The 14251-nt window shown below is 39.6% G+C and overlaps 1 protein-coding gene across 1 annotated transcript in view; it reads right to left on the reverse strand.

Moving 5' to 3' along the window:
• The window catches only part of SLC15A1 (solute carrier family 15 member 1), a 24759-nt gene extending 24305 nt beyond the window's left edge, over positions 1–454 (reverse strand). The window contains exon 1 of the mRNA XM_026845641.1: positions 373–454. Within this exon, the coding sequence (XP_026701442.1) occupies positions 373–454 (82 nt within the window). The remainder of the gene's footprint in view (positions 1–372) is intronic.
• Between the last annotated feature and the right edge of the window lie 13797 nt (positions 455–14251).

Genomic DNA, 14251 nt, shown 5'->3' on the forward strand with positions numbered 1-14251 from the left:
CGGGAGGGCAGTGCGGGGCTCGCCCGCCCTTCACCCGCCGGTTCCGGCCCGGGCTGCGTTAGCGCGGCGCGTCGAGAAGGGTTTGGGAACCGGTCCCGGCCCCTTCCGCCTCCCACCGCCGGCTTTTGACCGAGGGGTGTAACTCTCCGTTAGAGTCCCGGGTTTTTCTCTGTCTCCAAGGAGAAAGCAGAGAGCCAAGGCTACAGGCTAAACTGAGCGCTGGGCAACACTAACGCCACACGTCGACCCTCTGTTGAAAACGACACGATGGAAAACACTTAGTGAGTGTTTAGTGAGGATCTACCTGCTGTGGGGAGGGCAGCCTTCTGCCTCCTGCCCTCCCTTCAGCCAGGGAGACGGAGCTTCTCCCACCTGCTGCTGCCAAACGCAAGAGAAAACACCAGTTTGCCGCCTGGCGCTCGGTTTCTAACGATGTCTGACCTGCGGCTTGCATGAACCGCTGCTTCGCAGAAGTTGCCCATAGAAGCTGTGGCTGCCCCCTCCCTGGCAGTGTTCCAGGCCAGGCTGGACGGGGCTTTGAGCAACCTGGGCTAGTGGAAGGTGTCCCTGCCCATGGCAGGGGGTGGAACTAGATGATCTTTAAGGTCCCTCCCAGCCCAAACCATTCTGTGAGTCTGCTTCTGAAACCCAGTTCACTCATCACTTCGGTCTGTCTGCAGCAGCCACCAAACTACAGGGAAAGCTGGGAGGATGCTGATCAATATATCACGATGTGCATTTCATGCCTGCACCTCACTGAATTATATGTGATACATGTGACACATACGTGATGAGATGTTTTGTGTGAGAACAGCCAGAGTGCAAGGCCATGAGAAGAGAGAACTGGGGAAGCTGCACCATACTAAGACTTGAATCTACTCAGAATGAGGAAACATAAAAATACTAGTAGGTGTTGCCAAAAAAAAAAAAAAAATCTGCAAGAAGAATAAAACCCTTCTTTGAGCCTTGCTGAAGTGTTATGCTGGTGTGTGGTTTATGCAATCAATCTGATGGCATCTCCTACAGTGTGCACTTAATAATTACCCAGCTGCTGAACAGGCTGCTTTCTTCTTAGGTACAAATCAAAGAAGCACTGCAATATATTGCAGTGTGGAATATCTACAGTCAGTACTTCAGGTGCTAAAGAAGGCTGCTCTGACTGTGATGTAGAGCTACAGCTGAACAGAGATCTCTTAAACCGTGTGTTTATATGAGGGTAATCTGCTCAAAAGAGCTCTACCTTCTTCTTATCAGTTACTCATACTCCCGACTGTTAACATTTATGAATAAATTCTTTAGGTAACGAACGAGTGTGTAGTTATAGCCATATTTACAGCACATAGTCCTGTAAGAAACACAAATCTTGCTGTATAAGTTCCACTGTCACAGCTGATGTTAGTCATATATTACTGCTCTGTGAGATATATGTGTGTGTGTATGTGTATGTATGTATATATATATATGGCTGCACAGCACAGGAAGTGTTGCATTTCTCTATTATGGTTACTCCAGCAAGACAAGCAGTTTGTAATGCAGCAAAGAATGCTGAAATCACTGATAGTTCATTTCTATACAGAAATAATTGAGGCACTACAACCATTTTTGAACAGTTAAAGTATGAAATGAAAGGTGTGATTTCTTCCCCTAATATTTGGTCATTTGGTCTCTTCCTCTTGCATAAACAGAGGTGAACGGGAGCTTCAGTTTGTTCCCAAGCACATCTTATATACCACCATGCATTTGGTGGAAACAAATAGGCCTTTGATGATTTCCTAGAAAGAGACATACAAGTAAGAAGCAAAATTTAAAATAAAAACACCTGTTCTCTCAGCATTTTGAGATAAACAGAGTAGTTAGATCATCTTGGCTTCCACTAATGTTATCTTTCCATATTCAAGGTCTCTCTTAAACCAAAAATAATTAAAAAAAAAATAATTACAGAAATCTCCTAACAATAATAGTAAAGAAATCACCCTGATGAGCACAAATGTTTTAACTTGCCCCACAGAGAGAGAGATAAAGGTCCACACAATTCCCTCACAAATAATTCTGATGTGGATTAGATTCTGCTTTCATTTAGTAAGCCAATGCCATGAGGTTGACCTCTGTGGGGCTATTTTGTGGTTGTATTCATCGGAGGGACAGAATTTGTTCTTAGAGAATTTGAGTTTCCTAGCGAGGCACACTTTCTAGGAGAGCTCAGAGCACAGCAGGGCTGTTAAATAGTCAGCAAAGACAAACATGTAATTCTGCTTTCTTCTACACAGCTCTGAACTCACACGAGTGCATTTTCAAGGTACAATAGAAAACTCAGGCAACATAACTGAATAATTACGTATAAACCACAGTTGGTGATTAGAAAGTACAGTATGTGATTTCTGTAAACTGTGCAGGTTAAAATGACACATTATTCCAAGACTATATTCTAGCACCAACTGTTTGGCTGTATGAGTGAAACTTTTAATTAATGGGTATCTTACTCTGTCATTAGTTAAATGCCACAAACTATCACCCAGTTAAAGGTTGTAGGGAAGTTGGTAAGATTGTTTCCTTGTGTCTCCTAGGTAGGAAAAACATGATCATTTCAAAGAAACTGGTGAGGTGAATCCATAATATGGAAAACTTGATAAAAACTATTTGTTATTTAAGGACTAATATCCTGAATTAATATTGAAGTTTCTTAAAATCAAAACAAAATAAAAAGGCAAATTACCTGTTTGTTGAGTATATGTGTATTTTATTAATCTTAATAGAAGTTTTTGACTCAATATTTTTGATTGGAAAAATGATAATATGCATAAAGAAATTGCAAGGGTGTGCAACTCTTCATGGGACAGCTAGTATTGGGTGGGATGCTGAAACTGCTTTAGGTGCACGTTAATTCCAGTATGAATAAAGACTAATGGATTTTGCTCTATAACCACAATTTATTTGGCCTTTACAATGGTAGTAGCCAAACACTAACACTAGTTACTTCCCAGTACTACTCCCAAGATAATGCAGCCTTTCAAGAAAAGTTCATCCCCAGATCCCAGATAGGGAATCTGAGGAAAAGGGTGATTAGTGAGTCAGCTGGTGCATACAAAAGTCTTCCACAGAGGAGATGCACTTTCTAGTGTAACTGAGGCATCTCTCTAAACCCACAAATGTTCAGATGACAAAGAAACCAGAATTTGTTTACTGTGACCTTTTACACAGCACTGTGTCTCATTTCGTTTCTTGAAGACATGGTTTGCTAGCAGAGCAAATAATTGGTGGGATGGTCTGTAGGAGATGGGGACCACAGGGAGGAAGGGCACCAGGGGTCTCTGAGAAAGGGTCTACAGCAGTTCAGCTGCATTCAACGCTGGCAATACAGCTGCCAGGTGCTGTGCACTTCCATAAGTGACACTATGTTTGGTATTTGAGACGCTCACTTAATTTCTATGCAAAGATCAACTTTGGCCCCAGAACATGTGGGCTTGCTACTTCACCAGTTTGCTAAACCAGACCAAGGACATACAGAGAAAGGGAAGTTTTCTACTAACTCAGCCTGCCAGTCCGGCTCAGCAGCATTCGGCAGGTCTTCCTCCCCAGAAAAAGGAAAAGAGTTCATGTTCTGTGGCCCAAAAGGGACTTGGCTTCTCAGGCAGGTCTGTCTGTACACACACTGAGTGTGGGGGTGGAGGGGGAAGCAGGGGAGTGGGAATTAGAGCAGAGACCTGTACATAAATAAAATAACTAAGTAAACTTTATTTACCTGGAGCTGATGACAAAAACCTTTGGCTCATTAACAGTGCCTGTGGCAACATGCAAAGTTGGCATAGTGGATGTAGACCTAATGAGTTAATGGTACACAATACATTGTGAAGTCGATTCTGCCAAAAAGTGGTGTGTGGTTTTTTGGGTTTTTTTGGTTTGTTTTTTTTTCTGAAAACATAACTTGTGGTCAGTAATTCAGAGTATTTTATTTCTGGTTTGCTTACTGTGTTTGATAATGTTTTCTTCACCAAAGCGCCAGTTACATTCTCTTGTATTTTTATTGGTGAGGAGAGCACAGGATGGATTGCCAGTAAGGAAATCAAGCCCCACACAGACATCTGTCAAAAATAAATGCAATCCACCACAAGGAGCAAAGGGTGTTCCCACTAAATGAGATTTACCCCTTGTCCACTTCCTCTTTATATCCATCACCACCATGACAACACTTTTGCTGCTTTTTTCCTCCACAGTTTTTCCCTCATGGAATCTGAAGGTACAGTGTTTTGTGAAAAGCCTGGATTTAATAGGGAACTTCAGTTCTGGAAGTGCAGGTCTGTACAGAAACCAGAGTTAGCTGACAGTTGCAAGGAGTTGTTAAAGATCTTGATTATGGACTTAGAGATGTGACCTTCCCTTCCAGCCTTGAAATGCCTTTGTGGGTTCAGCCTTCATCCTTAACCTTTGTACCACGCTCTGCAATCAATAAACACAGAGAGCACACACCGTGTTACCCCTGTGCAATACATCAGGCATGAGACCGGGAGAACAGAAACACACATAGTAAATCCCAGTTTTGCTGCTGAGTTACTTTCAGACCTTGTGCAACCTGTCTCTGTGGCTGGGAGATTCTCGCCTGCCAAGCGAGGGCACTCCCAGCAGGTATGTGGGGTAGACAATTAGGAGTGTTAGCGTAAGTATTAAGGGCAGCTGGTAAGAGAAGTAGGGCAGAGCAAAAGTGTTCCCGATTCAAAGCAAAGCCTTTATGTATCCCTTTCTACTACAGAGACACATGTACCTTCGAGGCATGCAACCATATTTAAGGGAAAATGGTAACAACAAAGGTAGAAGTATCCTGCACCCAGCTAGGATTCAAGCCTTTCATTGGGTGGTGAAAGCTCTTTTTATTCTGAATTATGTACCTCTGCCTGTCTTCATATTAGATTTGAATTTGCCTGACACACAGTATCACCCTCTCTCACCTAAGGCAGTACAAGTTTGTTGAATGCTGTTCAAAGCATACTGAAAGCACCCGGCCATCAATACTTGGTTTTCTTTGTACTTCCGCACTGATATTCTTCTGAAACTTCAGGTTCACGTCGTGAGACCTGATGTTTTCGAGTGAACTTTTTAGCTTTTCATTGCATTGTGTCTGCTGAAGTTTCATCACTAACATGTTTTCAGACAAACCATACTTGCAACTTTTCTTAAGGACAGCACATCAGTGTCAGCAGCACAGCAGCTGCTAGGGCTGACTAGATTATCTTGCCAGTTTACACAACCAGCCCTACAGAATGAATCACATTGCTGACTGGACAACATAAGTACAAGTGTCATCCCTTAAGCAGTCTGTGTTTTGACTCGAGCACATGTTAAAAGACTGGAATTAAACTGACCCAAGATTTAGGAACTGAAGTGTTATTTGTATTTAACTTGTGGACATCCTTAGGTGATTATTTATAAGTGATGCTATGGGAATGCAATGGAAGGTTGGCAACGAGGATTGTAAACACACTCAAGTGACTTGCAGTGGAGGTGCTGAAAAACACATATATCACACTAATTGTTGCTTAGCCCTGTGTGCCTGATGGGTAGAATGTCTACATTTAGATAACATAGGCCTGTGAGAGACTCAGAGGCACCTTATCGAACATCCTTGAGATTCCTGCCCTGCTGTGGGAAAGATCAAAGCGCAGTGGAAAAGTATGCCTGCAAAAATCCCTGATATATACAGGTGAAAGCAGTAGGTTTGAGATTTTTTTTCCTCTCTTCTTAGTGGCTAGCAAGGACTGAGCTCTGCAGTACCCGTGTCCCCACTTGTGTGCCTCCACCTGGGTGTTGCTGAGGAGATCCCATGGGTTGTGCGGTAACAAGAATAAATTTAATCTTGCATTTCATCTGTGGTTTTGTGGTTGTTCCTGCATCCTTCCCGTGCCAGCTCACACAGATGCATACTTTTCTTCAACCTTCAAATAAATCATTTTATAAGATTGGACACACTCATTTTCAAGCGAAAATATCCTTTGACTTTGTACATCATTTTTGGGGTGGGAAAGGCAGTACTGCTACAAAATATACATGACTTCGGATGACATCAATGTCCACAGTGGAAATAACATATTTTGAGTTCAGGTAATAGGACAAGACCATATAGTTTTCTAGAGATGCATTTTCTGGTGTTGAAATTCCACAACTGGAGACCAAGAGCTGACAACATCTAGCTCTGTTAGAAGTCTGCAAATGGACTCATCCCTCCTGAAATGGATTTTCACCTTATTTACACAGACTCTCGCATTTTTACCATAGAATACAAAGCTTTCTTCTTTCACTTACCTGTAGCTCTACTGTATCTCACTCAAATTTAAATTAAAACTTTAGCAGTAGTATCTGACAGAATTTAATATGTAATAAAGTTTCAATAGATTAATTTATCTTGCTGCTGTCTTGTGAAGTTGCTATAAAGTCAATTTTCATATTTCATGTTAGAAATCTTGGTCCATTTTCTTGCTACTGGAAGATCCAAGCATCCAGGATTCAATGGGATTAATTCAGCCCACTGTGTTTTGAGGGGTTGGTGAGAGGAGAGGTTGGGTGGAAGGGACAGTGTAGTGTAGGAAAGGGTTTCATGGTGGAGGTCCACATTGAAGGGGAGTAGGATCTGAGAGAGGCACAGGAACATCTGCATCTCGATAAACTGGGTAGGTAGTCAATGAGGTGCTTAGAAAGAGAGAAGCTCTTGTTGCCCACAGCCTCAGTGAAAATTCATTTGAGACCTCCCAGGTCCTTCATTGGCTGTGAACAACCACCCCAAATCCACTACATCATTTTCCCTTGTGAAGTGTCTCCCAGCCTCCAAACCCCTTTCACCCCTCCTGCTTCCCCTTTTGCACTCTCAGGCCCTTGCCTGGACCCCCACTTCTGCAAAATGGAGTTTGGCCTATGGCAGCAAGAAATACTGAGATGGCACTGGACAATATGGATTAGTTCATGAAGCAACAAAAGCATCAGATACACACTGTGGTATCTCTGAGGGCTTCTCTGCCTCTCTACTTCTCTTTGGTCTTTTCTAGTAGCACCTCTAACCTTCTCTAGATGGCCTCCTTTTTTTTTTTTTTTATACTTGTCCAAATTAGAAAAAAAAAGTGTAACTACTGACATATGCAGTTATATTTTTATTTTCTTTGTTCTTGGCACTCTCTTGAGAAACTGATTCCCAGTAAGCAGCACAATGCAATTCAATTACTTTGTTCATTTAGCTTTTAAAACAGGGCTGCCCCCTTACCTGCTTAGGCTTGAAAAGCCCAGGATTTGCTATTATTTGGATTTGCTTGCACTTCCTGATAGTAGCTCAGCACATTTTCCCTTTAAGGGAGTTGGAGAGAAAGACAGAAAGAAAGAAAGACAGAAAGACAGAAAGACAGAAAGAAAGACAGAAAGACAGAAAGAAAGACAGAAAGACAGAAAGACAGAAAGACAGAAAGACAGAAAGACAGAAAGAAAGACAGAAAGACAGACAGAAAGACAGAAAGAAAGAAAGAAAGAAAGAAAGAAAGAGAAAGAAAGAAAGAAAGAAAGAATCCAAACCCAACAGATTCTTGCAAAGACATTGGAGTAAAATGCATTCAGTACAAAGGTAAGGTTACAATACAACAGTACATAAACCACCTAAAATTACATAATATCTTTCATAAACTGAAACTGCGGCATGTAGATAACCTAGTGCTGTATGTCAGCGTAACCTGTTGCTGGGTTACTTGCTGCTTCCCTCAACATAATGAGTTTTCCAAGAAACAGGAGTTTGTAGTCTTCTGAGAAGAACCAGAGAGAGAAGTAGAAAACAAGAAGCACTTTCCTGTATTTTCAGGTCAGGCCAAAAGATAATCCTGGGAGTTTACCAAGTGCTGCTCAAAACAGTAGGACTTCTTCCTGCTCTGTATATACTCATCATTGGAATACACCCAGCCATTTGGGTTTTTTTAAGTGTGTATTTTTCTTATGTGTTCAAATATATTCCATTTGTCAGAAGTGGCTCATGGAGGTCCCAACAACTGAATGAAAGATAATTGACAATCTACATGCAAAAAAGTTTGTGTATGGCCTTCTAGCACTGTCCTCGTCAGAGAAGTATCATCAGTAATACAGAGATTTTAATTCTGTAATTAATTTGCCTGCAGTTTTGGTACTGAAACCTATCCTGCAAAGAGTGAATGAAAATACTCACTTTTTAGCAGCTCTAGTCAGAAAGCATCTTGATATCTATATCTGAGCTACTGTTTTAAAGAACAGCAATGTGGGGAAGCAGGTCCTTTTCCTCCAGTGGGGTGGTCTACTTTCTGCTTCATCTCTGATCCCTCCTTCTCCCACAAGACTGGGAATCATCTCTCTGGGAATCATCTCCATCTCTCAACCTCCTGCCTGAAACTGTTGTTGACGGAAGGTTGTGATGGGAAGAAGGATTAAGGGTGTAATGTGTGACTGAGGTCTTGCAGTCTCCAGTTCTTCTGGTAAGCATGGCTGTTCTTTGTGGAAAAGGTAAGGATCACAAACATGTTTATAATTGTTTAAATACCCCCCCCAAATATGATACTGAAAAGTAAACCAAATTCTGCCACTCATAATTCACTTACTGTTTTGTGATGGGAGGAATGTCCAATTAAATCAAATATAAACACCAAATACAACCATGACAGCCGTATATAATGTTTTTTTTCTTGTTACAGATGTCACATTTTCAGAATGCTGATTATCCAATGCTAAAAAAGACATTTGAAGATATAGCTGAAGTTTCAGAAGACTTATTGAAACTTATTCAAGACCTATTCAAACACCTGCAGTTAGCTAAACAAGAAATAAAATTGTTTAAAAATATTATGCTGTTTAATCAAAGGTTGTGTCTTGCCCACTATATTGATCAATAGTTAATTTTCACTACGCTCTTAACTGTCAAAGTCTGCAGAGTTTGTATTTATTTTTCTATTGCAAATTTTTATAAATGAGCAAGTTTTACAGAAAGAGCTGTTATATAATCAGAGGGTAACAGGCCCAATGGTTGAAAGCAGGTATTAAAAATTTAATTATTTCTTTGCTATTGACCCACTGACACCTCTAAATTTCCCACACAGTTTTCTGCCTGTAAAAACGTAAGTTATGAACCTTTGTAGATATTAATCAGATTTTCACACAGAAAACTTTATACTTCTTTACTCTAAGAATGCTATATAATATGGTGATACCTTGCATTCAGAATTGTCTAAGTCTTCTTATAATGAGATCATGGAGTTAGCACATTGGAAGTCTTGAGATCCCACACACATGCTACATGAAAATCTTTCCTTTAAAAGATTTCAAATTGCTCAACCTATACAACAGATACACTATATATAAAAGAAACATCTTCTATAATGGAAACAGTCCCTCATGATGTAAAACCAGTGCAGAGCAATATGTACCTACAATCTATGTTGAAAAGGAGAAAAAAAAAAAAAAAAAGGCATGCAAGAATAAATTGATCTATTTTTTTCTTTGGAAATTGATGTGGAACAGATTAGCCTGTAAAATAGTGCTTTCTTACATAAACAAGCAGTTATATCTGGTTGAGAGCAAAGCTCTTTAAAACACTCTTACCTAGTTACAGGTAAAAGCTCTAAAAAAAGTAGCCTAAAATGGAAGGGCTTGTTGTTATGGAAAATCCTTAAGACATGAGAATTTTAGTAAGAGGCTATAAAATAATTTTTCAGAGAACAAATATAGCATAAGTTACACAAATCACTTGAACAGGAGTGGTTGAGAATCAGTTTGTGCATAAGAAGTTAACCCAGGCTTATCCCTCCAGAACTGCAGATGCTTCAGCTGAAGCAGGTACTAGAGCAGAGCCCACATTTACCTGTTTCAGTACTTGAGTAAAACTTAGATACTTTTGTTATATATATATGTGAAGCTTGTATACTATTATTAGAAGGTACTTCTTTGTGAATACCAGTTTCTAGTACATTGTTATCTTCCTTTTTAAAAATGCAATATTGATCAGAAATACTTTCTTTACCAGGTTCTGCTACTGCTGCAGTAATACATGTCTTTTGGTAAAAAAAATCAAGTCTGTCCAAGCAGAAAAGAAGAAACAGGAATACTTGGTTCATTATGGTGTACATACCGAATAGCTTTGTACTTTGTAACCTTTTTTTCTGATAAAATCAAGTTGCTTATTTATTACAACCTCTCTAATACTTATTGGTGTAAGAGGTATCCACAGATATATTAATGCTTTTATTGAAAAAGATTAATTTTATTCTTTTTTATCTTTTTTTTCTAAAAGTAGATGAGAAAACATGGTCAAGAAACATGGTATCATCCTCTTGCTCCCACATCCATTCACTCACAGTTCCTGGAGACAAGAAGTTCTTGGTTTTGTGTCCTGCTACGACAGCTTCCTTTTCTTTCTTTTATCAGATAAGAGGAACTCCTAATGAGGCTTTCCAGCTGTAGCTGGTTTTGTTAGTATTCATGCTGAGTTTTCCTTTATAGTTCATTTGGGAACATCTGATGCTGGGTATCTGCCTGATACTTCCAATACTCCAACCAGTAACCTGTGATGACCTTCTCTAAAGCCCTGCAAAACCTTCCAGAAAAGGCATCTAATTGTACTCAGCTGAGACCACAGATTTTTCATAGGACAAACATTGCCCACTACAGAAAAAATCCTGTATCTTCAGAAACTTTGTACAGATATGGATGCTGCCCCACCAAAGATTCTCAATGACATGCCACCTTTTTGCGTGGGGTCATTAACGAGCAGGAAGACCAATCTCTGGTGCAAGACAACCCTGGTAAGGTTGTATTGTAATGAGATTTAAGACATCTTTGTACAGTGCACAGTTCAAAATATTTGTGTCTGGCTCACCTTAAACATATTGAGCTGAACTGGGACAATGGAATGATGATCAAGGCGATGTTCTGTCTGATGCTGACCATGGCTATTTTCCAAGCCTCAACGGTGCTGACACGTGTTATGAAAGAGGAACTGAACACAGTGAAGGACTTTGGCTACATGGCTTATTTGCAGGGAAGACAACAAGGCCACCGGGCCTGAAGAGAATGGAGAATGGCTGAAGAGGAGTGTTCAGACAGGGCCTTGCAGATGAACTGGTGAGGAGAAAGACCAGCGAGCAGCCTCCCTAAAGGGAGACCTTATCTAAAGGAAGCTACAGTACAGACAGAAGCAAGCACCAACAGTATCTCAGCAGCCAGACAGCTGAAAATTAACTGGCACAAAAGTCAGGTTGAAAGGTTAGTCCTGGCAGAAAGGATATACTGTGCCTGACTTCTCCCTTCTTACAATCAAACATCTATTTTTCACTCCTGATGTTGTGCAATGCAGTTGTACATTATGAAACCATTGCCACATCCTCCTAACAGGTGTTGCCGCATTTTGTATCGGGGTGAAGCTGAAATCATATGAATTGTTTTTTAAATTATTTGGGACAGAGAGGTGCTATTTAACTACCTATTTAACTTTTATTGTTGTAAATATTTTTTTTTTACAGTAGCCTGACATATTTTGTAATCAGGACAGACAGAAGGAATAGAGATGGTAAAATACAGACAATTTTTAATTTATTTTTTATTTAGTGGCCTGGTTCTCCTAGTGAAGCATCAAGATTTCACTAAGGGAGAAGTTAGGCCTTGAGGCAAAGTCAGGAAGCTGAATGACACTGCAGCTTAACCTAAGATTTTCCCTTCTTATATCACCAATAAATAAATAAAATATATATCAGTTATTGTTAAATATATATCAGGTATTGTTAAATACGGGATCTGAAAAATGGTTCTGATTACAATTATACATATAAATTGCATACGATACATACGAAAAGGTAAAGGACACTTTAGTGTAGGTTTTGGGCAAGAATTTCAACGAGAAATTGGGGAAGAGTTTCAACAACTGTATAACACATCCTGCTAGGAAAAAAGGAGATCTGTTCATGTCTTAATTAACATATAGTGATATAATTAGCTAAGGATAGAGTCAAGCTGATGTGTATTAATATCTTAATTCGAAGGAATCCAAATTAATTAAAATAGACAAATAAGACAAGTAGATTAAGAAAAGGGAGTTGAACCAGGTTGAATTGAAAGGCTTTCTATCATTTAACTGTTTGACCAATAACTCCAATGAAATTTAATCATATGTAGGTGACTTGCAATTTGATAAAAGGAAAAGGGAAAAAAAGCTGAAATGAAAGACTTATAAGCTCCAGGAGGACCACAGATCAATAAATGACTTTTACATGTGAAGAGGACCACAAAATATATTGTGGAATTTTTCATGTGCCTATTAATTTTAATTAACTCAATTTTTAGTAGAGCCCCAGTCAGTTATCTGTAACCTGACCAAGAACAGCTGCCAGCCAAGAAACAGGAAAAGGTTTAAGCCTATAGCTGTTCCCAGTGCACCATCAAAAGGTTATATGAAGTCAGAACAGTTTTGAAATGACAGATTAGGACACAAGACACCTCAGGTATGATATTGGATCGAGGAATTCCAGGATCTAAGAATTCCAACCCAGGGCCTTATTTCTTTTAACAGGATTAGACAAAACCCAACTTTCATACAGCATGGACCAAATGGTTTAACTGTTGTAGAAACTGGTAGGTACCACCCAAAATTGAGATTAAAAAAAAGTCACTTTCTCACTGCTACCTGAAAGGTGGAGGCAGAGGGAAAGAACAAGACTGAAGTTCTAGGTCATTCACACACGACACCTTTCTCTCAAATGAGCACCCCAGGCATTTCTTCACTTACAAGCATTTCAAATAGCTTCAAACAGAAGAAGTACTAGCATATACTTGCTTGTCAACTGCTTCCCTAGTGCTTGCAGTACAAGCTACTGCTGTAACTAACACCTGGCTGAAATCTGGTAGCTGAACACATTTTTTTTTTGATAAGGAACAACACACTGTCCTGAATGAATACCCAGTCAACAATAAGACCACTTCCTAAAATTATTGTGTTAGAGACTACATGCGTCTGTTTTTCTAGAATGTTGTTATAAAATAGCCATGAAACAGAACAAGTTAATAGTAATTAACATTAGCTTAAGACAGCTAATAATTTCATACTATTTTTCAAATTTTGGCTTCAGTATTTAGACCTAAGAGGGACCATTAGCTCTGAACTAATGCACACAGCCTGAGCTTTGTACCACAGGTTACCTACACCTGAAATAAGTAATTAAATAAATAACATCCCCTTGCTGTAAAGAATATCAGACAGAAGACACCCAGAACACATCCATAGCGTTCAATTTAGTGGTTAATGGGGATTAAGAGCCTGATTTGAATTTCTAATCTGAATTTGCCTAGCTTCAACATCTAATCTCTGTTACGTCTTCCTTAACCACATGAAAAAAGCCTTGCAGGATCCACTATGCTCTCTGGCAAGATTGCTTTTGTACTGTACAACCCTTCTAAATTTTCAACTTCGTAAGTCACAACACTGTTCCCCAGATCTCCTACTATATAAGATTTTCCTCTATTCCTTGATTTTTTGTGACTCTTGCATAAATGCTTCAGTTCAGCATTTTAAAACCTTAGCCCCAGTGTCTGCCCAGTATCAGAGTGGTTTCACAGGTGGTGTAGGGCAGGGTGTAAAACCACCATGGTACATTCTGTTTACATTCACTTTCTGCATCAGTCCTCTTCACCACAGAATTACATTAGGAGTTTGCTTATAGGAAGCTCTATGTTCAGAGAAATCCTTAAATCCTTTTCACTGGTGCTATTTTCCAAGAGGCAATGTGTACATTTAATTTTAATTTCTTGTTCCTAGAAGTATGACTTTGTAGGTGATAACACTAGCATCCTATATTTAAAGGTCCTGGTTTGAAGCAATTACAATCTGAGAGATTGAACCTTAGTTTTCATGCAAATTAAACTGGCAGGGTTCTAAATTTATTTCTGGCACACCAGTGAAAACATTGAATATACCACTATGACATGAATACTTTTGGGAAGTATTTTCCATCAGTGGTCTCTAAAGGCACTTGCCAGGCTGCACTTCAGCATTTGGACATACACTCTGTTATAATGGCCCACTCATATCGAGCTATTGCGTGATGCTGCGGGGACCTGAAACAGAAACATTAAAATTGGTTTGAATGAAATGAGTGGGAATTTTTTATGTGAAAGAATGAGAAGCAGCAGCACTGGTTGAAGGAACAGCATGAATTGATAACCAAAGACGTGATTAACAGCAATTAAACTGGTCAACACTGAGGAATGTGCTGTTTACATCAAG

The sequence above is a fragment of the Athene cunicularia genome, assembly GCF_003259725.1.
Source record: "Athene cunicularia isolate RWA chromosome 1 unlocalized genomic scaffold, athCun1 chr1_part1, whole genome shotgun sequence".
NCBI lineage: Eukaryota > Metazoa > Chordata > Aves > Strigiformes > Strigidae > Athene > Athene cunicularia.